General features: G+C 72.7%; 3 protein-coding genes across 11 annotated transcripts; 2 read left to right on the top strand and 1 right to left on the bottom strand.

Moving 5' to 3' along the window:
- Nucleotides 1-48: 48 nt before the first annotated feature.
- Nucleotides 49-4,520, top strand: RAD23A (RAD23 homolog A, nucleotide excision repair protein). Its single transcript, XM_074566938.1, has 9 exons — nt 49-230; nt 1,128-1,289; nt 1,397-1,575; nt 1,847-1,902; nt 2,265-2,392; nt 2,483-2,558; nt 3,076-3,206; nt 3,310-3,465; nt 3,995-4,520. Exons 1-9 carry the CDS (start codon nt 93-95, stop codon nt 4,106-4,108), a joined length of 1,140 nt encoding a protein of 379 aa, XP_074423039.1. The 5' UTR covers nt 49-92; the 3' UTR covers nt 4,109-4,520.
- On the bottom strand, nt 4,491-6,043 carry GADD45GIP1 (GADD45G interacting protein 1). The gene is made up of 2 exons (XM_074566939.1): nt 5,676-6,043; nt 4,491-4,903 (listed from the first exon to the last, which is right to left on the bottom strand). The coding sequence occupies exons 1-2, from the start codon at nt 6,005-6,007 to the stop codon at nt 4,567-4,569; spliced, it is 669 nt and encodes a 222-aa protein (XP_074423040.1). The 5' UTR covers nt 6,008-6,043; the 3' UTR covers nt 4,491-4,566.
- Nucleotides 6,042-27,171, top strand: NFIX (nuclear factor I X). Of its 9 annotated transcripts, none has more exons than XM_074566933.1 (10): nt 6,042-6,075; nt 16,869-17,400; nt 20,715-20,777; nt 21,017-21,091; nt 21,304-21,424; nt 21,839-21,972; nt 22,366-22,488; nt 22,846-23,012; nt 25,496-25,583; nt 26,697-26,806. In XM_074566933.1, exons 2-9 carry the CDS (start codon nt 16,983-16,985, stop codon nt 25,565-25,567), a joined length of 1,173 nt encoding a protein of 390 aa, XP_074423034.1. In that variant the 5' UTR covers nt 6,042-6,075; nt 16,869-16,982; the 3' UTR covers nt 25,568-25,583; nt 26,697-26,806. The 9 variants fall into 9 exon arrangements, with proteins under 9 accessions (XP_074423034.1, XP_074423027.1, XP_074423030.1 ...); XM_074566926.1 differs by lacking the exon at nt 6,042-6,075 and adding an exon at nt 8,979-9,155 and having other exon boundaries at nt 22,953-23,012; nt 26,697-27,171; XM_074566929.1 differs by lacking the exon at nt 6,042-6,075 and adding an exon at nt 8,979-9,155.
- The last annotated feature ends 626 nt before the right edge of the window (nt 27,172-27,797 follow it).

The following is a 27,797-nucleotide window of genomic DNA, read 5'->3' as shown; positions in this document are numbered from 1 at the left end:
GCGGAGGGGGGGGGGAGGCGGTGACGCTCTTCCGGCCCTGCGTCACGTGGCGGAAGCGGCGGGGCGCCTAAGATGGCGGCGGCGTGAGTTGCATGTTGTGGGGGCCGCCGGGAGGAGCCGGAGCCGCCGTTGCCGTTGCCGTTACCGCCGCCGCCGCCATGGCGGTGACTGTGACGCTGAAGACGCTGCAGCAACAAACCTTCAAGATCCGGATGGAGCCGCACGAAACGGTGAGCGCCGAACGGGGCGGGCGGGGATGGGCCTCACCCCCCCCCGCCCCCCCACCAGCAAACCGCCACCGGCCCCGGGCGGCCCCGCCTCATCCCGCCGCTTCTGCCGCGCCGTTGTGACACCCCCTCCCCTTACGGGGTGGGGGGGGATCGCCCCCCATCCGGGGTGGCCTCAGTGTTCACCCCCCGCCTCCTTTCTGGGACGGGGGGTTGGTGTGTGCGTCCCTCCCGCCGCCTCCTTTTTGGGAGGGGGGCGCTCGGCGTGTGTCCCCCCGCCTCCTTTTTGGGAGAGGGGCTCCCGGTGTCGTTATTCGCCTCCTTTTTGGAGTGGGGGGGGGGGAGGGAGCTCGGTGTGTCACCCTCGCCTCCTTTTAGGGAGGGGGGCCTCGGTGTGTGCCCCCCCCCCCCCCCCGTCTCCTTTTTGGAGTGGGGGGATGCGGTGCGTCACCCTTGTCTCCCTTTTAGGGAGGGGGGGTCTCAGTGCGTTCTCTCTGCCTCCGTTTTGGGGGGGTGGCGTTGTCCCCGCCGCAGTGTCAGCCGTTGGGGTGGGGCGCTCGCTGCTGTCGTGCGGCTCCGGAGCTCCCCAGATATTCCAGGCCCCGACGCCTGAGTCCTCTGCACACTGCGGGGGGGGGGGGGGGGGTTGCGGGGGGAGGGGTGGAATTATTTTTGCAGGGCTGGAAAGCGGGAGACTGGATGCCCCCCCCCCCCCCGCGCTTGGAGCGGCCCCCCCCCAGATGCTGCTGTCTTCACCTCGCCAGATGGCACAGGGGCTCTCCTGTTTCAGGGGCGCTCGTGTTGGTTTCGGTGGGACCCCGTGTTTTTGGGGTGACCCCCCATTTCGGGGCTGCCCCTGACCGCCCTCCCTGGGTGTTGCCCCCCCCACCCCCCCCGCAGGTGCGGGCGCTGAAGGAGAAGATCGAGGCAGAGAAGGGCAGCGACGCCTTTCCTGTGGCCGGGCAGAAGCTCATTTACGCTGGGAAGATCCTGAGCGACGACGTCCCCATCCGTGAGTACCGTATTGATGAGAAGAACTTCGTGGTTGTCATGGTGACCAAGGTGAGACACACACCCCACACCCCCCCCCTCGAGATCCCTCCTCATCCCTCAAAACGGGACCCCTCCAAACTCCCCCCCCCACTTTCTCATACCCCATCCTTGTGCAGGCCAAGTCTTCGCTGGGCGCCGCAGCCCCCGAGGCCAGTGCCAGTGGCACCGCGGAGCCTCCCGCGGCACCAGGGCCCCCCCCGGCCGCCGATGCCATCCCCCCACCACCAGCCGCCCCCAGCGAGGAGACGCCATCCCAGGACCTCCCTCCACTCACCCTCTCAGAGCCCGCAGCAGGGTAAGGGGGGGCAGAAACCCAAGGGGGGTGTGGGGGGGGGTCTCATTCTGTTGGTCGGGGCACAGGAGAGGCTGAAACAAAGCGTTTAGGGGGCTGTGGGGGGGTTGGGGGGCAGCCCGGAGATTTGGGGAGGAAGTAGCAAGAGAGTGGGGGCTGGGTCAGCACTGGGGGGGGGGGCTGGGGGGAGGTACAGGGGGTTTCGGGGGGGCCGGCTGTGCCCCAGAGCTCCCAGAAAGGCCCTGTCTGCCACGTCTCTCTCTTGAATCCGCAGCTCTGTTCCCCCCCCAGGTAGCGCGGGGCGCTCGGCCGACGCCGCCTCCACCCTCGGTGGGTGCCGGGGGATGCGGGATGGGGGTGGCGGGGAAGGGCACGAGGGGGAGGAAAGCGGTGGGATGGCGGGGGTGTGGGGAGGTGGGGGTGGGGGCTTCGCAGCATCGGTGGCCCCTGACGTGGGGAGGGCTCTGGCGTGGGGGGGCGGGTCGTGTGCGGAGGGGAGGGGGAGGCGCTGTGGACGGTGTTTTGGGGTCCCCAGATGAGGGAACAGGGCAGGTAAATTGGGGTCTCTGAAGCTCGGGGTTCTCGTTACGGGGCAATGAAGGTAAATGGGGGGGTGGGTTCTTGTGGCTGGGGGGGGTCCCGGGGCGGCGCACGGGGGGGGTCTCAGGCCTGTGCTGACACGGGGCTGGCAGTGACGGGCTCGGAGTACGAGACGATGCTGACGGAGATCATGTCGATGGGCTACGAGCGGGAGCGGGTGGTGGCCGCGCTGCGCGCCAGCTACAACAACCCCCACCGCGCCGTCGAGTACCTGCTGACGGTGAGCTGGGGGCTGGGAGAGGGGGGTCCTGGGGGGGAGGGGGGGCTGTTCCAGGCCCCACCTGAACCCCCCCAACCCCGACCTCCCCAGGGCATCCCCGGCAGCCCCGAGCCCGAGCGCCCGCCCGTGCAGGAGAGTCGCCCCCCGGAGCAGCCAGCGCCAGAAGGTGGGTGTGGGCCGGGCTTTGGGGGAGGGGGGGGTATAAGACCATGCCCAGTGGGTGGGGCTACGGGTGGCCACACCCATGAGGGGTCTTGGGTGGGGCTGGGAGGCTCCTCCCCCTTTTGGGTGGGGCCCAGAGACTTCTCCCCTTTGGGGTGTGGACTGGTTGCCCCATCATTTTGCGGGGGTGTGGTTTACATGCTCCCCCCATTATGGGTGTGGTCTAATGCTAAGTACTGCCCCTTTGTGGGTGTGGCCTGGGTAGGTGTGGTCAGTGAGTGGGCGTGGCTGAACCTGGCTCCACCTTGTGGTTGTCAGTAGGTATCAGTAGGGACCAGAGTGAACAATGTGGCTGCTCTGGGGCCACGAGTCGCGCCAGGTGACTCACAGGGCTTGAGGTAGCACCAGGTAGCCGGGGGGGGGTGAGGGGGGGTGTGTGTGGCCCGGTCAGACCCTGCCACCGGTGGGTGTGGCTCAGTCTGGACCCACCCCCTGACCCCCCCCCCCCCCCCCCTTTGCAGGAGAGAACCCACTGGAATTCCTGCGGGAGCAGCCCCAGTTCCAGAACATGCGGCAGGTGATCCAGCAGAACCCGGCCCTGCTGCCTGCCCTGCTCCAGCAGCTGGGCCAGGAGAACCCCCAGCTGCTCCAGGTACCGCCCCGAGGATCCCCCCTGAGACCCCCCCAGCCCCTCCCCCCCGAGGATACCTCCCCGCTCACCCCCCCCCCCCCCCTCCCCTTTCCCCCCTCCTCAGCAAATCAGCCAGCACCAGGAGCAGTTCATCCAGATGCTGAACGAGCCGCTGGGGGAACTGGGCGACCTGGAGGGGGAGATGGGCGCCATCGGGGACGAGTCCCCCCAGATGAACTACATCCAGGTGACGCCTCAGGAAAAAGAAGCCATAGAAAGGGTAAGGGCGCGGGGGCACTGGGGTGAGGTGGACAGTGGCAGGGTGCAGGGGCAGCTCCTGCCCGTCAGTAGGGACCAGGATTAACAGTGTGGCTGCTCTGTGAACACAAGTCACCCCAGGTGGCTTACAGCCATCAGTAGGGACCAGAGTTAACAGCGCTGAGGAAGATGAGGAAACAGCCCCGTTAGAGCTGTTATTAGGCCCCAGAATTAACACTGCTGGGAGGCACAGTGACCTTAGGGCTGCTGGGAACGGCAGCGGTTGGGCTGCAGTCATTAGGCTCCAGAGTCAACAGCAGCAGAACGTGGCTGTTGGTGGGAACCAGAAAACCAAGAGCTGCTTTTTAACCATCATTAGGGCCCAGAGTTAACGCTGGGAACGGACAGAGAGCCAACGCCGGGTTGGGGGGGGCACACAGCGCCACCCACCGTTAGGATCAGGAGTTGAGGGTGGGAAGTTGTGCCCGTGTCGGGGTGTCGGTAGGGCCCAGAGTGAACGTTTTTTCCCCCCCCCCCGCACCCGGCGGCAGTTGAAGGCGCTGGGCTTCCCCGAGAGCCTGGTGATCCAGGCCTACTTCGCCTGCGAGAAGAACGAGAACCTGGCGGCCAACTTCCTGCTCAGCCAGAACTTCGACGACGACTGAGGGACCCGGGGGAGGACGCCCCTGGGGGGGGAACGGGGGGCGGGGGGGGGGGGGGCGCATGGGGTCTGCGCTGCCCCTAGGGAGGGGGGGGTCCTGCTGCGGGGGGGAAGGGGAGGGGGGGGGGCTGTGGCTCTGCCTTTTGGGGAGAGGCAGGACTGGGCCCCCCATTGCGCCCCGAGGGAGCAGCGGCGATCGGTGGAACCCCCCCCCCCGCCCCCCAACGCTGGGGGGGGGGGTTGCTCCACAAACCGCTTTCTCCTGTCCCGACCCCCCCCCTCCCAACAGCCCCAACCCCCCCTGCTTCCCCCCCCCCGCCCCCGCCTTCCCCCGTTTGGCCCTGGGGGGTGGGGGGCGGCGCCGCGGGAAGAACTACAATTCGGGGGAAGAGATTAAACACAGAATTTTAACCCCATTTTTGGGGGTGCTGTGGGTGTGTTTCCGGGGGGGGGGGGGGTCGCTCAGGAGGTGACATCCTCCGGGGGGGGCCGGGCGGCGGCGGCGGCCTCGGCGGCGGCCATGGCACTGCGCGCGGCCTCCTCCCGCTCCTGCCGCCGCCGCCGCTTCTCCTCCCGCCGCCGCTGCCGCTCCAGGTCTTGCAGCAGCGCCTGGGCCCGGGCACCGGCGGCGCGGGGGGGGGTCCCGGGTCGGGAGAGCCCCCCCAGCCCCGCCTCGGCCAGCAGCCTCTGCCGTCGCGCCGCGTCCTCCCGCGCCCGCTCCCGCGCCGCCGCCCGCTCCTGCCGCCAGGCGCTCACCCGCGCCGGCATCGCCTCCAGGCTGCGGGCCACCAGCTGCCGCCTGGGGACAGGGGGGGGGACACCGTGGGGACACCCCGATGGGGGGACAGCCCCCCGACCCCCCCCCCCAATGCTCACAGTTCTCCCAGCGTTCCGTCCCCGCCAAGTCCCAGTGCCCGCAGCTCCATCCAGCCCCGATCCCAGTTCTGCCGCTCCCGGACTCTGATCCCAGTTCTCCCACTGCCACCAGTGTACCCTGCAGTGCCCCCCCCCCCCCCCCCAAATCCCGGTCCCAATTCTCCCAGTTTTCACCACTTCCGCCACCCCACCCACCCTGATCCCAGTTCTCCCAGCGCCTCACGTCCCTTTTCCCCCTGCCCCGGCAAGTCTCAGTGCTCACAGTTCCCCCCAGCCCCAATCCCAGTTCTCCCAGCGCCTCCCCAACCCAATTCCCGTCCCTCCCAGTTCTTACCTGTGCCCCCACTACCCCCCCGGTCCCGCTTTCCCCAGTGCCCCCCCCCCAGACTCCGATCCCAGTTCTCGCCGTGACATCGCTGTATCCCCCCGTTCCCCCCCCGCCCCCAAACCCCCGATCCCAGTTCTCCCAGTATCCCCACTCCTCCCGGTGTCCCCCCGGACCAGATCCCGGTTCTCCCCGTGCCGCCGGTGTGTCCCCCAGTGCCCCCGGACCCGATCCCGGTTCTCCCCGTGCCTCGTGTGGCCCCCCCACGTCCCAGTGCCCGCAGTTCCCCCCCGCCCCGATCCCAGTTCCCCCCAGTCCCGCCACCCCCCGCCCCGGTGCCAGTCCCCGCCGTGCCCCCGCCCCGCCCCACCTCTCCTCCCGCCGCCGCTCCTCCTCCCGCTCCCGCCGATCCAGCGCCGCCTCCACCTCCCGCAATGGCGGGTCCCACTCGCGCTCCTCCGCCTCGGCCGCCCGCAGCTGCTCGGGGCTGGGCCAGAGCCGCCACACCGGCACCGCCGCCGCGTCCCCGAGCCGCCCGAACCGCCGCGCCGCCGCCCGCAGATCCGCGGGGTCCGCCGGGGCCGGGCCCGTGCGGCGCCGCAGCGGGGCCGCCCGGTAGAGCCGCGCCGGGGCCGCGATCGCCAGCGAGGCCCGGGCCCGGCTCAGCGCCGCCGACAGCGCTCGCCCCATGGGCGGCGCCATCTTGAGCGGGGCGGCGGAGGTGACGCACCGGAAACGGCTGAAGGCGCGGGCGGAAGCCGGGCAGGGAGGTGAGGGGCGGGGCAAGGGGGCGGGGCACCACGGTGCGGGCGGGCTCGATGGCGGGGAGGGCTCCTAACGCGGCGGGGGGAGCCCGGGGGGGGGACGGGACCCCAAATCAGTGTTTTGCGGGGGGGGGGGGGCGCTCCCCTCCGCCCTCCCCCAAACCGCCGCCCCTCCCCCGTGTTGTGGCGGGGGGGGCCTTGGGCTCAGCGCGGGTTCCCCTCCCCCTTCCCCGGACCCCCCCCCGCCCCGTTTCCAGCCTCCGCCAAACCCCGGGGCCGCTGCCAAGGGCCCGGCGCCGTTAACCCCTCCCTGCCCGCCCCCGGGACCTCCCCCCGGGACGCCCAGCAGCCCCCGGGCGCCAGGGTCCCCTGCTGGGGGTGGGGGGGGGCGGCCGGACGCCGGGGTCCGCTCCCCGCCTGGGCCCCACGGGGCGGCCGGGGGCCCCCGGACGGCTGGGTCCGCTCCCCCCGCCCCGACAACCCCCCCCCCGGCTCTGGCTGGGAGCTGCCGGGGGCCCGGGGGGGGGGGGAAGGGGGGGCCCTAATGGCTTCCAGGCCTCGGCAGCCGGTGAAAACCCGCCACTAAGCAGAGCCAAAATCCCCTGAAATCGCCCCAAAACGTTCCCCAGGCCTCCCCTGGCGCCCGGCCCCCGCTGCAGCCCCCAGCCCGCCCCCCCCCCGCCATCTGGGGGACCCAGGTGTACCCCCCCGGCCCTCCCGCCCCCCCCCCCAGTGAACCCAGGGCCCCCCTAAACCCTGCCAAGGGGAGGGGCTGGAAACCAGGCCGTTTTGGGGCAGTTTTGCCCGATTTTGGGGCCTCTGCGGTTCCTTCGCTCCCGTCTTTGTCCTTCCCTGCCCCCGAGACCCGCCCCCAGCCCCCCATTTAGCCCCCAGGGGGGGCATTTTTCACCCCCCCCCCCCCCAAGTTGCTCCTGCGCAGCCTCGGGGCGGGGGGGGGGCAGCCCGGACCCTCAGGTCCCCCCGTCCCACGCGTGTCCCCGGGGCTGGCAGGTGCCGTGCCGCGGTGTCGACGCCCGTCCCGGCGGGTCAGGGCACGTCGCGGTGTGTCGTGGCGTGTCGTGGCGGTGCCTCGTGGCGTGTCAGGGCGCGCTGTCGCGTGTCGGGGCGTCGCCGTGTGTGTGCGTGTGTGTGTCGGCGCGTGCGGGCGCCGTCCGTCCCCCCCCCCCGTCGTCGTCGTCCCCCCATGCCCAGTGCCATCTGCGTCCCCAGCCGGTCGCGGTGGCACATCTGGCGCTGGCGGCCCCCGAGCAGCTGGTGGGGACGTGGCGGGGGGGGGACACACACACACGACAGGGACACGACGTGGGGGGAGAAATCGGTGGGCCCCGTGTGACACGCGCCGGCTGCACACGCGTGTGCGCGGGGACACGGGGGTGCTGGACGCCTGGGTCCCCTCCAGCCATGGGGACCCCCCCCCCAGCTCCCCGGTCCCCATTTCTCCCCTCCCCGCTCCCCGCGCCTGGGGGGGGGGCCGGGGTCTTTGTGGAGCCGCGTGTCCCCCCCCACGTCCCTGCAGGGTGGCAGCGCATCGTCCCCCCCGCCATGTGGCATCGGGCCCAGCGTGGGGGAGGGCCACAGCTGTGCCCACCCTCCCCTCCCCCACCCGCGGGGGGACCCGGGTGTCTGGGTGGGGGGGACGCTGAGGCCTCCTCACCCCCCCACCCCCCCCCAGCAACGACCCCTGGGGTCCCCTCCAGCTGCCCAGGGACGCCCGGTGACATCCGGGGCACCCCAAGGCCTCGTGGCACCGCGGCAGTGACGGTGGCGCCGGCAGCGAAGGGGTGACGGTGGCGGTGCCAGCGCTGGCACCGTGCGGTGACAGATGGCAGAGGGACGAGGCTGCAGCCGGAATGACAGATGAGGCTGCCACCGCCGCCGTCACCGCCACTGCCATCGCCACTGTCACCGTCACCCACACCGCTGCGGCACCGTCATCGGCGCTGCCACTGTCACGACACGGTCACCGGCACTGTCACTGTCATGGCACTGTCACTGTCACCGCCGCAGCCACCGCCGTCGGCGCTGGCACTGTCACGGCACTGTCACTGGCAGTGTCACCTCCAGCCAGCACTGTTGCCGGCACCGCCACAGCCACCGCTGCTGGCGCTGCCACCGCTGCTGTCACGGCATGGTCACTGCAGCGGTCACCGTACCGTGCTGCCTCTCTCCCTGCTGCCGCCGCTGTCACAGCCACCACCAGCACTGCCACCGCTGCTGCCACTGTCACCGGTGGGGACCCACAGCAGCCCCTGGGCCCTCCCGCCGGGTCCCTGCGCCGGGGGGGGGCGCGGGGGGACAGGGCACAGCCAGGGCAGGTGGGGACCCGTGTCCCCCCTGTGTCTCTCCTCTGCCTCCCCGTGTCCCCTCATGTCCCCCCCACGTCCTCCTGTGTGCCGCCTGTGTCCTTCCCCTGCCCCCCCGTGTCCCCCCGTGTGCCTCCATGCCCCTTGTGTCCCCTCATGTCACCCCCGTGTGTCCCTGTGTCCCCCTCCTGTGCCCCCTGTGTCCCCCCGTATCTTCCCATGCCCCCCGCCTTGTCTCCCTGTGTCCCCCCCGTGTCCCCCCATGACCCCCGTATCCCCCCCGTGTCCCCCCTGTCTCCCTCCCGTGTCCCCCCGTGTCCCTCCCGTGTCCCCCTTGTATTCCCCCCCCGCCGTCCCTCCCTGTCTCTCCCCCCCTGTGTCCCCTCGTGTGCCCCCCGTGTCCCCCCGTATCTTCCCATGCCCCCCGCCGTGTCTCCCTGTGTCCCCGTCTGTCCCCCCCCATGACCCCCGTATCCCCCCATGTCCCCCCTGTGTCCCCCCCGTGTCCCCCCATGACCCCCGTATCCCCCCGTGTCCCCCCTGTCTCCCTCCCGTGTCCCCCCATGTCCGCCTGTGTCCCGGCAAAAGTGCGGCGGGCGCCAACTTCGGGCAAACTTTCCCCGCGCGCCGCCGGTACCGGCACCCCCGGACCCGGGACCCCCCCGGACCCCCGGAACCCCCCGCCCTCATCCCCGCGCCCCCCCGCCATGCCCCGCCGCGGCTGACACCGCCGCCATGTACTCCCCGTACTGCCTCACCCAGGTACGGCCGGGGACGGGGGGGGCGGGGGGGGCCGGTAACGGGAGGGAGGCGGGGGGGGGGGCGTCCGGTAAAGGCGGAGTCTGTAAAGGAGGGTCCGGTCCCAGGGGTCCGGTGTCGGTTTCGCTGCGCGCCGCGAATGGCGGCGCCCCCCCCCCACGAAATGGGGGTGCAGTGGGCGGGGGGTGCGACCCCTCCCCGGTTGCCGGTACCGGGCGGGCGGCGACTCCGCTTCCTCCGCCGGCACCGGGGCCCCGGGTCAGCGCCGGGGCCGCTCCCGGTGCGCGGCTGCCCGGGGAGGGGGGGGCGGGGCTGGACCGGTCGGGGGCCGCTACGTCCTGGAGCGACCCCGGTGGGATCCCCGGTGCGGGTGGCCCCGGTTGTGCCCGTCCCAGTGCGGAGGGAGCTCGGTCACCGAGCTCGGCAGCGCCCCGAGCCCCCCCGACTCTGTCCCGGTGCCGCCGCGAAGCCATGTCCCGCGGCGGGGGGAGCCGGGGTCACCCGCGGGGACCGGGGGTGGGGGGGTGTTTGCCCCACGGGAGGTTTTGCCCACGGAGCCCCCGCGGGATGGGGCCGTCGGTGCTCCCGGGGGGGGGAGGTTTGTGCCTGTGGGTGCCGCCGGGACGGGCTGAAACCCGGCCCCGGCCGGGAGGTTTGGCCCCGAGGACCGTAGGAGGGGCTCGGGGGGCCTGTGGGGGCCACCCCGTCTTGGGGGGGATCATTGGGGTGTCGCGGGGGGCCGTGGGGAGGGGGGATGTGGGTCCTGGGCGGCGTCTGGGGGGGTCCCTGGGGAGGCACGACGTCGGGCGCTGGGTGGGGGCATGTCATGGGGGTCCCTATGGGGGTTCCTATGGGGGTCCCTGTGTCCCCCCCCATGCTGGGATCCCCCCAGGGTCCCGCCGTGATTGCTTGGGCGGCCCGTCCTCCCCCGCCGGGCGTTGCTGCTCCCCCCCCCCCCCCCCACCGTTGCCCTTTTCTCCCGCTTTTCGGGGCGGTTTTGGCGGCCAGTTGCGTCTGGGCCGGCAGCCAGCGGCGCTTCTCGCAGCTTCGGCGCCCGCCCTGCACACGCGTGTGCACGCGCCAGCAACACGCCACTGCACATGCGTGTGCCCCTGCCCGCACACGCCAGCAACGCGCCCGCAAACCCGCCTGCCCGTGCCAGCGCACACGCGTGTGCTCCCCCTGCACACGCAGCCGCACACGCTGTTGCACGCGCTGCTGCGTGCGCACACAGGGTCGCACGCCGCACACGCGTGTGCTCGCTGGTGCACGTACGTGGCTGCACTCCGCACACCCGCGGGCTCGCGCTGCGCACACGTGTGGGCACACATGTAGACGATGCGGGTCTCGGCGTGTGCTGGCACCACACGCTCACACGTGTGTGCTCCCCTCTTGCCCCCCCCTTCTCCCTTTTGAGCCATTTCTGGGCAGTTTTGGGCCGATGCCACCGTCACGTCCCCTCCCCCCAGGCTCCGGCGCACGCAGGATCCGGCTGCTGCGTCCAGCCGTGGGCACCTATAGCGGCACCTATAGCAGCACGTATAACGGCACCTATAGCGGCAGCTCCGCCGCCGGGCCCTGGCGTGGGCTGTGCCTCCTCTGGCGCCAGCGCAGGACCGTTCTCCGTCCCCCTATAGCCGGTGTCCCCTATAGCCGGTGTCCCCGGCGTCGTCTCCTCTCTACGCGCCGTAACCTGCAGCCTCCACCGTCAAACCCTGCGGCCGCACGCGTGGCCCCCACGGGGATGCAGCCCCCCCGGGTCCCGCATTGGGCTCCAGCCGTCGGTGCTGCGGATGCTTACGGGGTCCCTCCCCGTGTCCCCTCGGGGTCCGTTCCTCCCCCCCCCCCCAGGTTCCCCCTGCCCCAGACCGGACCCTGGGGGACGTAGCGCTGCCTGGGAGCAACGTCGCCGTTTCCCTCGCTGTCGCGACATCGCCGTCACTGTCACCACCTGCGCGACCCCTGGGGCGGAGCAGGGGCACCCGTGGGACCAATCCTGCCGCGCCAAATGCCCCCGTGGCCGTTTCTCCTCCAAAGCACAGGGGAAAACACACCGCCCCCTCCTTCCCCCCACAGCCCCCCCGTGTCCCCACAGCCGCTACAGGGAGAGCAGCCCGCGCCACGCCGGAGGGGACGAGGGGGCTGCGTGCGCCCAGACCCTGTAGCCCCTGCCCTGGGAGGGGGTGGGGGGCAATGGCCACGGCAAGACGAGCGTCACCAGCCCCCGCAGCCGTGTGGCGCAGGCGGGTGCCGTGGGCAGAGCCGGTGCCAGGGGATGCCGTGTTGGTGACAGGTTAGGATGTGGCACAAGGGTTGGGGGGGGGGTGTACAGGAAGGGCAGGAGGTGCCCCAACACCCCCCCAAATTGAGCGTGTGTGCCCCGTAGCCAGCCCCTATGGCCCCTATAGGGCCCGTCGAGGAGCGGGGCGGCGCGCGGGGCACCGTTAGACTGCAGGGTCCGGGGCGTGAACACGTATGTGATGGGGCGCAGGTGTCCGTGATGGGGAGAGAGGACGCACGTGTGTGTCACTGGGGGGCTGGGGGCACATGTATGTAACGGGGGCGGGGGGGGGGCATGTGCCCTGCATGCACGAACAACACGTGTGCGGGCAGCAGTGCACACGTGGCAGCCTGTGCAGCGTGCGCGCAACACGTGTGTGCGATGCACGCCCCCCCACACACACACGCACTGCCTGCGCTGCCTCCTGGCGTGCCACACGTGTGTGCAAGGTGCAGCGCACGCGTGTGCTGGCGTGCGAGGCGTGTGCCAGGACCCCGCGCCCCACACGGGGCCGCGCCGACGGCTGATGCAATCGGTGCGGGGGAGGCACCGCCCGCACCCCCCACCTCTCCCCCCCCCCCCCCCCCCCCCCCCGTCCTTTCCCCGCCACGTGCGAAGCCGTGCGAGGCGCCCGGGGCTGTGCGAGGCGCCCGGGGGCAGGCGACACGCGTGTGGCTGCGTGTGCGTGGCGTGGGGTGCGTGTTCGCACCCTGCTGTGCCGTGTGCCGGGCGGGTGCGTGGTCCCCGCACACGCACGACGAGCCGTGTGCGCTGCCGCCGCCGCCGCCGCGCCCCCGTATCGCGGCGTTGCGGATCCCCCTCTTTGTGTGTGTGTGTGTCCCCCCACCCCCATGTCCCCCCCATCCGCGGGGCTGTGCTGGCGGCATCAATAATGGAGGAGCCCTTGGCCAGGCCAGGGGGGGTCCAGGGGGGGCCCTGAATTATTGATGGGCCACAAAAAGCTTTCTTGGACGCGGCAGCACCGCGGGGTCCCCCCCGGCCCGGCCTGGCAGGGGGCCACGGGGGGGGGGGCCGGAACGCCTGGGTCCGCTCTAGGGGGGAGGGAGCGGGTCTGGGGGGGGGGGGGGGGGGCAGCCTGAGCGCCTGGGTCCGTCCCCCCCCACCGGCTGGTGAATGTTGGGGGGGGCGGGGGCATGCCTGGGTCTGTTGGTGCCAAACTGCGTCGTCCCCGCGCGCTGCGGCATCGTGTCGAGCCACTGCGGCACGTTGTGTGTGTGTGTGTGTGTGTGTGTGTGTGTGTGCCCCCCCCCAGCCTTGGTCCCCGTGACCGGCCCCCCCTCCGGCCCCCCCAGCACGGCCCGGACGCCGGGGTCCCCCTCCCCAGCTCCGCTGCGTGGGGAAGGGGGGGACACACACACGACACCCGAGTCCCCTCGAGCCGCCGGGACGGCTGGGTCCTCCACGTGGCTGCGGGCAGGGAGCAGGCGGCTCCCTCCGCTCCGCCCGGACACCTGGGACCCCCCCCCCAACGCCTGCGACCCCCCAAACGCCTGGAACACCCCCCCCTCGGATGCCCGAGTCCCTCCCGCCAGGACCCTCCGGCACGTTCTCTCCGAGGCCGCCCGGACGCCCGCGTCCTGCCAGCTCCCGGCCCGGTGACGGGGTCCCTCGTGGCTGCGCCCCCCCCCCAGCCCCCTGCCCTCCATCCCCCTCCCGGGGGTCCTGAACACCCCTCGCTCGCCCCCTGCCTGGGCCGCCCCCCCCCCCCAGCTCCCCGCACGGGAGGGTCTTGGCAGCGGCGTCAGGGGCCGCCGGGGGGATTTTTGGCGGCAATTCCGGCTGTTTCGGGCTGTTTTCTCTCGCGGCGAAGCCGAGGGCCGGGGGGAGCTGGCAGCGGCGCGGGAGGGCGGGCGCTGCCGGGGCGGTGTGGGGGGAGAAAGGGGGGTGTGGGGGGGTGGGATTTTAATTTTTTTTTTCTTTTCTCTTTTTTTTTTTTTTTTTTCCCCCCCCCCTCTTTTCTGTTTTTTCTGGGCTTTTCCCTCCCGATCCGGCGCCGCCCCCCCCCCCCCCCCCCCACCGCCGCCACCGCCGCCGCGCTGGCGCTTTGCCGGGCGCTCGCAGCTGCGGACGCGGCGACGTGGCTTCGCCCGAGACTGCGGCTCAATGCGGGGCCGGCGCAGCCAATGGCAGCCCGGCGGCACCGCGGCCGGACCCCCCCTCGGCGCGGACCCCGGCAGACGGGGGGGGACCCAGGCCTCGGCCAGGGACCCCAGCATCCGGGTGGACCCCGGCGGACGGGACTCTAGATCCTTCCGTGGCCTCCCCGTGCCGGGGACGCAGGCGTCCGGGAGGGGACCCAGGCGTTCGGGCGGGCCCGACCTGGTGGCTCTTTGTCTTCGCCGGTGGTGGGGGGGACACGACCCAGGCATTCGGGCCACCGACCTCCCCCCTCTGCTGGCCCGACTCGCCCCAGCGCCCTCCCCGTGGCACGGAGGGGACCCGGGTGTCCCCCCCCGCCCCGTGCCCACGCCGGGGCTGGCCCGCCCGGACGCCCGGGTCCGCTGCGGCTGGATGGGAGGGGGCTGTGGGGCGGAGGGGGCCCGGACACCTAGGTGTCCCCCCCCGTGGGGGTCTGGGGGTGCCGTCAGCGGAGCCGTTGTGTGCAAACGGCGACCCCTCGTGCGAATGGCGACCCCTGGTGCGACCCCCTCAGGGGAAGGGGGGGGTCAAGAGCCCGTCTTCTCTCCCCCCCCCAGCCGGCGCCGCATCCCATTTCACGGGTTTTTCAAAGGAAAAACGGGGCAGGAAGGGGGCGGGGGCCGGGGCGCGACGCCATGCACAGCCCCCACCCGCCTGCTGCGGTTTTGGGGCGAAAGCCGTGAGGTTTGGGGCTGGGGAGGCACGCGGCCACCGATGCGTGGGAGCCTCTGCCCAGCCACGCTGCCGAAAAGCCCAAATTTTGTTTTTCTTTTTTTTTTTTCTTCACACAGAGGGAATTAATTATGAAGGGGGGGGGGGGGGGTGTTGGCTCCAAAGCGCCGCATCGGGGATTTGGGGGCAGAAACGGAGGTTTTTGGGCCGTTCCGTGCTGGGGCTGCCGCGGGGCCGGGGAAAGCAGCCAAAATCCGGGGCCTTCCCAGGGTGTGCCTGGGGGGGGGGGAACAGACGGGGACGGGACCCCCGCGTCCTCGCTCGACCCCCCCTTGCACGAGGGTCTGCGTGCAGTGACCCCCCGGCACGGCTTTTGGTTGCAGATCCCGGGGTTTCGGCCGAGCTGCCCGGGGGGGGGGCTCAGCACCCCCGTTGCGCCCAGTGTCCCCCCGCCCCAGACCAGTGTGTGTCATCCCCCCCCCCATGTCCCCGTCCCCCGCCATGTGTCCCCGTCCCCCGCCATGTGTCCCGTCCCGTCCGCCCGCCCCCCCCCCCAGATTTCCCATCCCCCTGCCATGTTTCTGTCCCTCTCCGTGTGTCCCCCCCGCCCCGCCGTGTCCCCGTCCCCCTCCGTGTGTCCCCCCCGCCGTCTCCCCCTCCGTGTCCCCCCCCAGTGTCCCTGTCCCCCGCCATCTCCCCGTCCCCCTCTGTGTCCCCCCCCAGTGTCCCCGTCTCCCTCCGTGTCCCCCGTCCCCCCCCCCGCCGTGTCCCCATCCCCCTCCGTGTGTCCCCCCCTCCGTGTCCCCCCCCAGTGTCCCTGTCCCCCGCCATCTCCCCGTCCCCCTCTGTGTCCCCCCCGCAGTGTCCCCGTCCCCCTCGTGTCCCCCGTCCCCCCCACCGCCGTGTCCCCCCCCAGTGTCCCCGTCCCCCTCCGTGTCCCCCGTCCCCCCCCCCGCCGTGTCCCCGTCCCCCTCCGTGTCCCTCCCCCGCCCCCCCGCCGTGTCCCGGCCCCGAACTCCACCGCCCCCCCCCGGCCCCGCCCCCCCCGGCCCAGCCAATGGGGCGGCCGCTCCCCCCGCGCGCTGCGCTCCCATTGGCCGCCGCCGCGCCGGTCCCGGTGCCAAAAGGGGCCGCGGCGGCTCCGCGCGCTCCGCGCCCGGCGGCGGCGGCGGCGGCTCCGGCTGCGGCTCCGCGGCGGCTCCGGGACCCCCCGACCGGGACCCTCCCCCCCCCATCCTCCGCCCCGGGACCCGCGCTGTCCCGGCACCTGGGACACACCCCCCCCACCACCACCTCCCGGTAACCGGGACTCCCGGTACCCGAGCGCCCCCCCCCCCGCAGTGTCCGCCCCCCGGACCCGCCCCCCCCACCCCCCCGGTAGCCCCCCGTTAACCCCTTCCCCGGTAGCGCCCCGTCCCCGTCTGTCGCCCCCGGTTCTGCCCCGGCGGGGCCCGACTGGCAGCTGCCCACGGCCGGGATGAGCCGCCGCGATGGTACGGACCGGGACGGGACGGGACGGGACCGGCGGCTCCGGGGACGGGGACCGGGAACAGGCGCTGGTGGCACCGGGGATCGCGACGGGCAGCGGGATGGGGACCGGGCACCGGCGGCACCGGCGAGCAGGGACAGGGGACGGGCACCGGTGGCGCCGGCAGCGGGGACGGGGGACGGGAGGTGGCACTGGGGACAGGGACTGATGGGGACGGGGATGGTGGCGCCGGGGACGGGGCTGGCAGCGTGGACCGGCAGGGGACGGGAACCGGGTGGGTGGTTTGGGGACATGCCCGGGGCAGCCGAGCCCCGACGGCAGCGGGAGCGTCACCGGGGATGGACGGGGACGTGGCTGTGGCAGCACCGCAGACGGAGATGGGGCTGTGGTGACACCGGGGACAGGGTCTGAACCGGGACCTGGAGCTGAGCAGCGCCAGGGGGGTCGTGGGGCTGAGCCGCCCCCCGGGCTGGGGACATGGGAGCACCACGCTGGCACCGGGGACGGGGACTGATGGGGATGGGGACGGTGGCACCGGGGACGGGGACGGATGGGGGTGGTGGCACTGGGGAAGGTGCTGGCAGCAGGGACCGATGCTGGTCCCCGCAGCCGGTTGGGCACCGGGAGCCTGGGATGGTCCCCAGTGCAGGGCGGGGGTGTCCCCAAGGGTCCCCTGTGCGGGATGAGGGTGTCCCTGGTGTCCCTTGTGCAGGGCCGGGTGTCCCCAGGGGTCCCCAGCGCAGGACGGGAGTGTCCCCAGGGCAGGACAGGGGTGTCCCTGGGGGTCCCCTGTGCAGGGTGGGGGTGTCACTGAGGGTCCCCTGTGCAGGACAGGAGCGTCCCCGAGCGCAGGATGTGGCTGTGCCTGGGGATGCTCCCCCAGGGACCCCCCTGCGGCAGGACGGAGCCGTGCCCAGGGACGCTCCTGCTCAGTGGGATGGGACCGTCCCCTCCCGGGACCCCCCTACACGGGATGGGATGGGATGGGATGGGATGGGATGGGATGGGATGGGATGGGATGGGATGGGATGGGGGAGGTTCCCCCGTGAGCTGCCGGGGGCCGCGAATGCCCGCCCCACCGCTGCCGCCCCACTGATGCCGCCCTGCCCCACAGGATGAGTTCCACCCCTTCATCGAGGCGCTGCTGCCCCACGTCCGGGCCTTCTCCTACACCTGGTTCAACCTGCAGGCCCGCAAGCGCAAGTACTTCAAGAAGCACGAGAAGCGGATGTCGAAGGAGGAGGAACGGGCCGTCAAGGACGAGCTGCTGGGCGAGAAGCCCGAGGTCAAGCAGAAATGGGCCTCGCGCCTCCTGGCCAAGCTGCGCAAGGACATCCGGCCCGAGTGCCGCGAGGACTTCGTCCTCTCCGTCACCGGCAAGAAGGCGCCGTGCTGCGTCCTCTCCAACCCCGACCAGAAGGGCAAGATCCGCCGCATCGACTGCCTGCGCCAGGCCGACAAGGTGTGGCGGCTGGACCTGGTGATGGTCATCCTCTTCAAGGGGGTGCCGCTGGAGAGCACCGACGGCGAGCGCCTGGCCAAGGCCCCCCAGTGTGCCAGCCCCGGCCTCTGCGTCCAGCCCCACCACATCGGCGTCACCATCAAGGAGCTCGACCTCTACCTGGCCTATTTCGTCCACGCGCCCGGTGAGTGACGACGGTGACGGGATGGCGGGGGCTGAGCCGGGGCTGGCAGCGCCGATGGAGGGAGAGTCCCAGCTGTGCCCCCCCCTCCCCGGTTCCAAGGGGGTCCTGTGGCCACCAGAGGGGTCCTGGGGCCACCAGCCCCGCGTGATGCCCCGCTGGCACCCGCAGCCCCAGAGGGATCCTGTACCGGGGCTCGCCGGAGTGATGCCGGTGGCTCCGTGCACCTCCCCCTGCCCCCCCCTCGACCCACGGCCCCGGCTGGGGGTTGCCGGCCCCCGCCTGCCTCGCACAAAGCCGCGCCGTGTGCCAAAGCCACGCCGTGTGCTGCGCGCTGTGCCAGGCGCTGCACCGGGAGCTGCGCGCCGAGTCGCGCCGGGTGCTGAGCTGGGCACCGGACCCAGCCCCGGGCTCTGCCAAGCACCGAGCCGTGCACCAGGCTACGCCGTGCCGAGCACCGAGCTGCGCCGAGCACCGGGCTCTGCCGTGCCGTGCACCGGGCTCTGCCGAGCACCGTGCCGAGCACCAGGCTACGCCGTGCCGTGCACCGGGCTCTGCCGAGCACCGGGCTCTGCCGTGCCAAGCACCGAGCTGTGCCGTACCGTGCCATGGGCCGGGCTCCTGGTGGATGCCTTGACCCCGGTGTGCGACAGGCGCCCTCCCCTCGTGCCCGCGGGGCACCAGCAGCGCACACGCGTGTGCCAACGGGGACGTGCATGTGCCGGGGGGGGAACAGGGGCTGAGGGGGGGGGAACCCCAGCCTGGCTGCCCGCTCCTGCCTTTGCTGCTGGGGTTGGGGGGGGGGCGTGTGTGTAATTTTGGGTCTGGAGCGAGGGATTTTGGGTGCATTTACGGGTGCTGGGGGTCGGCTCCCGGGTGCCTGGGTCCTCGCTGGGGGGTGCCAGGACGCCTGGGTCCCTCGTGTGCAGCGGGGGGGTGAAGGCGGGAGCAGTTTGGGGGTGTATCCTGCCCCCTCCCCGGACAATCTCCCCCTCAGGCCCCTGTGCCAAATCTGGGCATGTCCACGGGGGGGGCCCTGCAGCCCCCCCCCCCCTCCCCCTGCCACACACACCCCCCCCACACACACACGCCCCCTCCCCTGCCCGGCTTCGGGGGGGGGGGCTCAAATCCCCAACGCCGCTCCCGCCCGGCACCGCCAAAATGGCCCCGGTTGGCACCGTGCCCCCGTGCGCAGCACGAGGCCCCGTGCGCGGCCCCGGCCCCTGGTCCCCCCCCCGGCATCCCTCCTCACCCCCCACACACCCCCCTCCCCCCGCCAGGGGCCCTTTGGCTGCTGCGGGCCGGGGGGGGGCACAGTGCCAACCCCCCCCGCCCCCCCCCCCCCCACGCGTAAGATGGCGGCGCCTGTTGGCACCCGAAACGCTCTGCGGCACCGCAGCCCCACGGCAGGACCCTCCCGCGATGGGGACCCCCCTGTGCCATGGTGTGCCACCTCCCTGCCATAGCCCCCCCAGCCGCGATGGGGACCCCCTGTGCCATGGTCTATCGCCCCCCCATGACAGGGACCCCCCAACCTGCCCTGGGGCCGTGCTCTGGTGCCCCCCCCAGCCCCCCGCCTGCCCTATGCGGGGGGTGTGCCCCGACACCGGCGTCCCTGTCCCTGCTGGGGGCTCCAGCCCCATACCGGGGGGGTCCATCCTTGGGGGGGGGACACGTACGTGTCTATAGGGGCCTGTGGGGCGCAGCTGGGTCTTGCGGCGGCACCCGTCGGGTCTGGGGTCTCACGGCGCAGGTGGAGCTCTATGGGGTTCTGTGGGGCCCTGTAGGGCTCTGTGTGACCCTATGGGGCTCCATAGGGCTCTGCCCCCCCTCGGGGGCTCTGTGGGGCTCCAGGCGTGTCCGTGGGGCCCGTTAGGCCGCCAGCAGCTGTAGGGGTCCGCGTGGGTCGCGGGATCCATAGTGGCTGTGTGTGTGTTTGTGGGGGGGGGGTCTGTGGGGGTGACGTGGTGGCTGCTGGCACCACCCGGACGCCTGGGTGTCCCCCCCCCCCCCGGACGCCTGGGTCCATGGGACGCAGGTGTGGGGGGAGGATCCTGGCGGGGGGCGTCGGGGCGCAGCTGCCCAACAGCACCTGAACCCCCCCCACCGGGGGACACGGGGCCGCCATGGGGCCGGGGACCTGTAGGGATGCGGGGTCCGGCGCAGGGCTCAGTGGGGAAACTGAGGCACGGGGGGCGGCGGGGGGGTGTGGGGGGTGTGTCCTGAGACCCCCCCCCCAGGGACCCAGACGTCCGGGCCACCCCCTCCCTGCTCCCAGGAGCCAGCGACAGGTTCCAGGGGCCGCGGGAGCGTCCGGCACGTGGCCGCCACGTGCCCCCCCGGCCAAGGTCGCGACCCTGGCACGCGCCTTGCTGACCTCTGACCCCGCGGGGGCCAAAGAGGGGGAGGGGACCTGTCCTCCTGCCCCTCCCCGCCCCCCCCCCGACGCCTGGGTCCCCGGGACTGGGGGATCAAGGGGAGCCCTGGGACCCTGTGGGGGGGGGGTTGGGGGTGCTGGGGGGGGACCCAGGCATCAGGGACAGGGTGGGGGGGCAGGGGGATGGGACCCCCAGACGCCTGGGGTGGGGGGTGCTGGGGGGGGGACCCAGGTGTCCAGGGCAGATGGGGTTTGCTGCTGGGGGGGGGACGACATACACAGGACCCAGGCTGTGAGGTGGGGGGGTGCTCGGGGGCCGGGGTTGGGGGGGGGGGAACCCAGGCGTCCGGGCGCCCCCCCCCCCCCCCCAACTCGGCTCAGACAATGGCTGCTTTGTTGGCGCTGCCCGTTGGCGGGGGGCCAGCGCATTCCTGGCCCCCGGCCCGGCCCCACGGCGGCCCCCCGGCTTCCCCCCCACCACCACCCCCGGCCCGGCCCCCTGCCAGCCCTGGCCCCCCCCACGCCCCCCCCCCCCACCCCTGCGGCTGCTGCATCCCCCCCCCCCGCCATCACCCATCCAAGGGGCACCCAGACGCCTGGGTCCCCTCGGGGGGAGACGGGGGGCACTCGGACGCCTGGGTCCTCTGTAGGGCGGGGGGTGCCCGGACGCCTGGGTCCCCCCCCGAGGATGGGGGGGGGGCGCTCCCGGGCACCGGGATCCCGGCAGACGTTCACCTCGGACGACCCCGCGGGAACAAGGGGCCCTTCAGTGCGGGGACCCCAGCGTCTGGGTACCCCCCCCCCGGTCCTGGGGGGGGAAAACCAGGCATCTGGACACACACACACACCGGTGTCTGGGGAGGGGGGACACCCTGGTGTCTGAGTCGGGGGGGGGGGGGGGACACCCTGGTGTCCGGGCCTGACCTTGTCTCTCCCGCAGACTCCGGACAATCCGACAGTTCGAACCCCCAGGGAGACGCGGACATCAAACCACTGCCCAACGGTGAGCCCCCGGTGCCCCCACCGTGGTCCCCTGAGCCCCCCCCCCAGTGCCCCCCCATGGTCCCCTGGCCCTCTCCAGTGCCACCCCCGTCGTCTCTTAGTCCACCCCCCACCATGCTCCCAGTGCCCCCCATGCCCCCCAGTGCCTTCTGTCCCCATGGTGTCCCTGCCCCAGTCCCAGTACCCCCCCCCCCCGCCAGCGCGGCATCCCCCCATGTCCCCCATGTCCCTTGTCCCCAGGGCACCTGACCTTCCAGGACTGCTTCGTGACGTCGGGTGTCTGGAACGTGACGGAGCTGGTGAGGGTGTCCCAGAGTAAGTGGGGACACGGCGGGGGGGGACACGGCGGGGGGGTCATTGTGGGGATGGGGGCAAGGGGAGGGAGGGGACGTGGGGGATGGGGGAACACGGGGGTGTTGTGGGGATGGGGGGAGGCGGGGGACATGGAGACATGGGGGACACGGGGGGTGGCTCGGGGCGGAGGGGGGGGTCCCGTGTGGGTCCTCCACCTCCCCCGTGTCCCCCAGCCCCTGTGGCGACGGCGTCGGGCCCCAACTTCTCGCTGGCCGACCTGGAGAGCCCGGGGGGCTACTACAACATCAGCCCCGTCGCCCTCGGCCGCCGGCCCCTGGGGCCCCCTGCCGCCAGGTACCCCGGGACCCCCACAACCCCCCAGGACCCCCATAACCCTTGGGACCCCCATAACCCCCTGGGATCCCCCCAGGACCTCCATAACTCCCGGGACTCCTCCGGGACCCCCATAACCCCCTGGGATCCCCCAATAACCACCCCTTGGCCCCCCCTGGAGCCCCCCCATAACCACCCAGTAACCCCCCTGGGACACCCCCAGGACCTCCATAACTCCTGGGGACCCCCGTGGGACCCCCAATGCCCCCCCCCCAAGCTGGGCACCCCCCAGGACTCCAGTACGTCCCTGTGTCCCCAGCGGGGGGATGGTGCTCCAGTTCTCAGTGGGTGACACCGCTTTGGGGGGGTGGGTGATGCCCCCATCGCTGGGAGGGGACACTCCCGTCCACGGAGGTGACACCCGTGTCCCCGCAGTGGCCCAAAGCGCCCCAAGGCGCTGGACGAGGGGGACCTGGAGGGTCCCGGGGACGACGTCTTCTACCCCGGGCCAGGGCGATCCCCAGCCCCCGGCAGCAGCCAGGGGCCCTGGGGGGGTGACGTTGACACCGGTGGGTGACATGGGGGGAGCAGGGGGGGCAGGGGGACGTGTGGATGTGGGAGGATGACAAGGGGGACGGGGGGGGGGTCATAGGGTGTTCCTGGGGGTGGATGTGGCCATGGGTGGGTGACAAGAGGACATGGGGAGGGACATTGGGTAGAGGACACGGGGAGGGGCACGGGGAGGCAGGGGGCTCGTGGGGGGGGGAATACGGGGTGCAGGGCATTGGGGGAGCCGGGGGGGGTTCCCTGAGCCGGCGGCGGGGGGGGTGGTCTGTGCCGGGAGGCCTGGGGGGACGCCGGGGTCTGGGAGGAGTCTGGGGGTCCAGGGGGTCCCCAGGGGGCCGTGGAGCTGCTGGGGGTCCGGGTGCCCCCCCGACCCCCCCCCCCCCCGGCCCCCCCAGGCCCGGCGGCGCTGAAGAAGTCGGGGAAGTTGGATTTCTGCAGCGCCCTGTCGGGGCACGGGGCCGCCCCCCGCATGGCCTTCGGCCACCACCCCCTGCCCGTCCTGGCCGGCGTCCGCCCCGGTGAGACCCCACCCCCCCGGGACCCCCATCCCCCCCCCCCCCCGGGCACCCCCTGCCTTCCCCCGGGACCCCCTGCACTGCCTCACCCCTCGACACCCCCTTCCCCCCCCCGCCCCCGGCTCCTTGGGACCCCTGCTCTGGAGGGGTCGGGGTGGCCTCGGACACCTGGGTCCCGCCTGGGGGGGTGGGATGAACACGGTGGGGGGTGCTGAAGGGAGGGGGGGTGGGATGTCCCTGCACACCGGGGTCCCGTCCCCATCCCCCCAAACACCTGGGTCCCGGGAGGGCTCTGGACCCTGGGTCCCGCGTCCCCGGATGCCGGGGTCCCGCGGCCGCCGGCGCTGAGGGTCCCTGCAGGCAGCCCGCGGGCCACCGCCTCGGCGCTGCACTTCCCGTCGGGGTCCCTCCTGCCCCAGTCGAGCCCCTACTTCGCCCACCCCACCATCCGCTACCACCACGGGCAGGACTCGCTCAAGGACTTCGTCCAGTTCGTCTGCGCCGACGGCGCCGCCCAGGGCCCCCAGGTGGGACGGGGGACACGGCGGGGATGGGGACACGGCGGGGATGGGGGACGCGGGACAGAGGGACACTGCAGGGACGGGGGACAGGGGCCACGGTGACACTGCAGGGATGGGGTCTCTGCAGGGACAGGGTTTACGGGGACGCTGTGGGGACAGGGGACACGCAGGGGATGGGGGACACGGTGGGGACAGGGACGCTGCAGGGGTGTTGTGGGGACGGGGGCCGTGGGGACACTGCAGGGATGGGGGGCACTGCGGGGATAGGGATGGGTGACGCGGGGTCTCTGCAGGGACAGGAGTCATGGGGACGCTGCAGAGATTGTGGGGACAGGGACGGGGGCCATGGGGTCTCTGCAGGGACAGGGGACAGGGACACAGGGAAAAGGGGAACGTAGGGACACGGTGACGCGGGATGTGCAGATGTGGTGACGCTGCGGGGCGCTGGCCCCAGCCTGGGGCAGACACTGGTCCCAGTGTGGGGTGGTCACTGGTCCCAGCCCGGGTTTCGGGGCTATCACGGGTCCCCGGCCGGGGCAGACGCTGGTCCCGGTCCAGCTCCCAGCCGTGGTCACTGGTCCCAGTCAGGGTCCCGGGGCTGTCACTGGTCCCAGTCTGGCCCCCGAGGGACCCGAGCAGCCGTGGGTGCCCCGGGGGGCGGGGCCTGTATGCAAATGATGTGCAGGAGGCGGGGCCTGTGCAGGATAGCTCCGTGGAGGAGTGGCTTGTATGCAAATTAGCACGGGGAGGCGGGGCCTGTGCAGGACAGGCCCCTGGAGGTGTGACCTGTATGCAAATGAGGGTCAGCAGGTGGAGCCTGTATGTAAATGAGGCTGCAGAGGCGGTGCCGGAGTGCAAAGAGGTGGGGCTTTATGCAAATGCAGTGGCAGGGGCGGGGGCTGGTATGCAAATACAGACCAGGGGGCGGAGCCTGTGTGCAAATAAGCCCAGGCAGCCGGGCTGGCTGCAGGGAGGGGACAGGACGGGGGGGACGGGGACCCCCACGCCGGGTCCCTCCCCCGGGGAACCCCCCCCACGCCTACCCGCGCCATGGGCCATGGCCCCCGTGTCCCCCGTGTGCCACCCTGTGCCGCTGTGTCACCGCGCCGTCCCCACGCCCCCGCCCTGGGGGTCCCGGGCGTCCCGGGCGCCCGTCACCGTGTTCTCGTTGCAGCCGTGCGGGGCGCAGGGCCGGGCCGGGGGGGCTGCGGGGGCCCCCCTGGCCCGGCCCTTGCCCCTGCCCCCGCCGGAGCCCAAAGCCCCCAGCGGCCCCCAGGGCGGACCGCCCGCGGCACCCCGTAAGTCCCCGGCACCTGCGCCCCACTGCACCCCACTGCACCCCACTGCACCCGCAGCCGGGACCTGGGCCGTGGGGGGGGGGGGGCAGGGGGACAGCTATGGGGTGCAGGGGTGCAGCAGTGGGGTGCAATGGGGTGCAGGGGGGCAGAAATGGGGTGCAGGGGTGCAGCAATGGGGTGCACAGCAGTGGGGTACAGCAATGGGGTACAGCAGTGGGGTGCAATAGGGTGCAGGGGGGCAGCAGTGGGGCGTAGGGATGCAGCAATGGGGTGCCGGGGGGTGCAGGGAGGACAGCAGTGGGGTTCAATGGGGTGCAGTGGGATGCAGGGGTGCAGCAAAGGGGTGCACAGCAGTGGGGTGCAGCAGTGGGGTGCAATGGGGTGCAGTGGGGTGCAGGTGCCAGGAGGGACCTCGGGGGCCGGTGGCACAAGTGGCTGCAGTGGCCCTGGGGTGACCCGGCAGTGGCACAGGCAGGCACAGGATGGCACCGGTGACACGGGTGGCACCAAGGTGACACTGGGGGGGGGGGAAGGGGGGGAAGCAGGTGACAGAGGGTGACGGGGCTGACACGGGGGGGGGGGGGGTGACACGAGGTGACAGGGTGGCCCAGCCCGGCCCGGCTGCCCGTGCATCATCACCTCCTCCGCATCGTCATCGCTGTCACCGTCCCCCGTCACCGTCCCCCTGACCCCAGGCACGTCCGCTCCGTCCCCGCCGGCGCCTCATCCACCCCATTTTCAGTTCGTTTTTTTTCCCCTTCTCCATTTTTTCCCCCCTTTTTTACCCCGTTTTCGGTGGAGGGGGCGGTTGATGGCGGGGAGGGATGGGGGGGCACAGGACACCTGGGCCCCTTGTGCCACCGGGGTCCAGGGCCCGGATGCCCGGGTCCCCTGCAGAGGCAGGGGGGCACCCAAATCGCTTGAATTTTCCTTCTCTCAGCTCCATCCTCGGGGGGTGGCGCGGGGGGAGAAGGGTGGGGGGGTCCCCACAGGTAAGTATAGATGGGGGGGGGGGGGGGGGGGGGCGGTGTCTCCCACGGTGGGGGGAGGGCACGCGGCGCAGGGCGCGAGCGCCGCCCCCGCAGCGGCGGCCCCCCACGGGGACGCCGGGCCCGTGCCCCGGGTGCCGTCGCCACGCGTGTCCCGCGTGCCCCCGCGGCGCGGGCCGGGCTGAGCCCGCTCTCCCCGCAGCATTCGCAGCGTCAGGCGCCGCCGCTGCCCCCCGCCTTGTCGGCCTCGGACCCCGCGACGGCAACTTTCTGACCCTCCCCAGCAGCAGGTAAGGCCCCCCCGACCTCGGATGCCTGGGGGGGGGGGGGGGGTGTGTGTGTCCCAGGCTCCTGGGTCCCCTCCCGAACACCTGGGTCCCCCCCTCCCCACGCACCTGGGTCCCCTGCCAGGACACGCCCCAACGCCTGGGTCCCCGCCTGCCCCTCCCACTGCGGGCTAATTAGGCGGTTAATGAGCGGGGACCAAGACACCCCCCCCCTCTGCCCTGCCCCTGCTGCCAAACTGGGAGGCCACTGGGAGGGACTGGGGACACACCCCTGCCCCCCCCCCCTCACCCCCCCCCTATCGTGTGTGACCCGTCTGGTTGCCAGGGGCAACGAGACATGATGTCATTGCCAGGCGCTGGCAGGAACAATGGTGGGGTGGGGCCCTGCTCCCCCCCCCCCCCCCAAATAGCATCTCCATGGCAACCCTGTGCCCCCCCCCCCCCGCCATGACCGTGGGCTGGGGGTCGCGACCCCCAGCGGGGCGCCCCATTGGCCCCCAGCACTGTGGCACGACGCCCGATTGGCTGCCTGCCCTGTGGCGCTGGCCCCGGATTGGCTGGCACTGGAGCAGGCCGCGGCGCAGGCTCGGAGCCAATGGGCTGGGGGAAAGGGGGGGGAGGGGGGGGGGGAGGGCAGGGCTGTCAGCCAATGGGGGGCCTCGGCGGGCCAGCCAGGCGGTGCCTGATTGGCTGGCACGCTCAGGCAGGAGGGGGAGGAGCCAGCAGGGGATTGGCTGGCACCATCCGGCCTTGGCAGGCAGCGGGCGCTGCGGCGGGACAGCCGCCTCCCCATTGGCCGGGCCCGGTGGTGCGGTGGCCGGGCAGCCAATGGAGTGCCAGCGCCGCGCTCCCGGGCTTGGCACGCGGGGGTGGGCGGGGCGCCCGGACGCCTGGGTCCCCCGTTCCCCCCCCCCAGCGCCCGGGTCCGCCATGTGCCGGGCCTTGAGGCCGCGGCCGCCACCCGGACGCCTGGGACCCTCCGACGCCTGGGACCCCCCACGCTGCGGGCGGGGCCCGGGGGGGGGGGGGGATCGGGGGGGGGGGGGGAGGCTGTGGGTGGGGGTGTCACCCCCCCCCCCCCCCCATCCCACCGACACCCCCCCAATCTCTCCCCAGTCCTGGTTCCTCTGACGCCGCCCCCCCGGACGAGGAGAAACCGCCCGGAAAAAGGAGGAAAAAAAAAAAAAAAAAAAAAGAAAAAAAAAACCAACAACAAAAAAAAGCCGCAGCCCCCCCCCACCCCCCCCCCTTCACACACATACCCCCCCCGGCCCCCCCATATTCCCCCCTCCCCCGCCCCCCCCCGCCGCCGTCCGCCCCCGGGGGGGCCCCAATTTCCCCTCCCTCTGACGTGGATGAGGGTTCGGCCTCTCTGATGTGTGTCCCCCCGCCCCGGACCCCCCTGCCCCCCCCCGAGCCCCCCCCCCCGGCACAGACAGGGTCACCCTGACCCCCCCCCGGGGGTGTTCGGGCCCCGCCCCAGCCGCAATTCGGGGTGTAGGGGGGTGGGATGAGGGCCCCCCCCCACCCCGGGGGGGGTGCGGGGGTGAGGGGGGGGGGGCCCACACGTGTGTGTGCTCGCCCCCCCGCCCCTGTGCATGCACGCGGCACGTCTGCACGCGTGTGTGTGCGGTCACATGACAGTGTGTCCCCCACACACCCCCCCCCCGCCACCACGCCGTGCGCATGGTCACACGCGTGTGCACCCCCCCCGCTGCCCCCCGCCCCCCGCACACGCGTGTGCCCCGGTCACCAGCACTCGCACACGCACCGCACACGCGTGTGCTGGGGGGTCCCCCCCTTGCTGCAGGCCAGCGAGTGGGGCTGGGGGGGCCCAAAACCCCCTGAAATTCCCCCCCCGCCCCGGCTTTGGGGTCCCCCCGACCCTCCCCCCCAACCCCCCCCAGCTCATTTTTTTAATTAAGTGCAATTACCCCCGGGCGAGGCCCCCCCCCTTCCCCCTTGGGGTCAAACTCCCGCGTTTCGGGGTCCAACCGCGTTTGGGGTCAAACCCCCCTCCCTTCCCTTCCTTACGGGTTTGGGGTCAAACCCCCCCGTTTTGGGTCAGACCCCCCCATCTGGGGCCCAGCCCCCTTTTGGGGTTAAACTCCCTCCTTTTTGGTCCAACCTCCCCATTTGGGGTCAAAATGCCCCATTCTGGGTCCCCGTCCCCTCTGGGGTTGAACCCCTACATTTAGGGTCAACCCCTCCCCCATT

Source organism: Larus michahellis, chromosome 25 (genome assembly GCF_964199755.1).
Source record: "Larus michahellis chromosome 25, bLarMic1.1, whole genome shotgun sequence".
NCBI classification, from domain to species: domain Eukaryota; kingdom Metazoa; phylum Chordata; class Aves; order Charadriiformes; family Laridae; genus Larus; species Larus michahellis.
The sequence above is the reverse complement of the archived record's forward strand: the minus strand, read 5'-3'. Positions and strand labels throughout refer to the sequence as shown.

Excerpts from the sequence above, each read along its gene's own strand:
- NFIX (XM_074566926.1), top strand. The coding sequence starts at position 9,129 with ATGTACTCCCCGTACTGCCTCACCCAG. Across the intron at positions 20,778-21,016 it reads CATCAAACCACTGCCCAACG|GGCACCTGACCTTCCAGGAC; the intron begins GTGAGCCCCCGG and ends CCTTGTCCCCAG. Across the intron at positions 21,973-22,365 it reads GGGGGGTGACGTTGACACCG|GCCCGGCGGCGCTGAAGAAG; the intron begins GTGGGTGACATG and ends CGGCCCCCCCAG.
- GADD45GIP1 (XM_074566939.1), bottom strand. The coding sequence starts at position 6,007 with ATGGCGCCGCCCATGGGGCGAGCGCTGTCGGCGGCGCTGAGCCGGGCC. Across the intron at positions 4,904-5,675 it reads GAGCGGCGGCGGGAGGAGAG|GCGGCAGCTGGTGGCCCGCA; the intron begins GTGGGGCGGGGC and ends CCCTGTCCCCAG.
- RAD23A (XM_074566938.1), top strand. The coding sequence starts at position 93 with ATGTTGTGGGGGCCGCCGGGAGGAGCCGGAGCCGCCGTTGCCGTTGCC. Across the intron at positions 2,559-3,075 it reads GGAGCAGCCAGCGCCAGAAG|GAGAGAACCCACTGGAATTC; the intron begins GTGGGTGTGGGC and ends CCCCCTTTGCAG. Across the intron at positions 3,466-3,994 it reads AAAAAGAAGCCATAGAAAGG|TTGAAGGCGCTGGGCTTCCC; the intron begins GTAAGGGCGCGG and ends ACCCGGCGGCAG.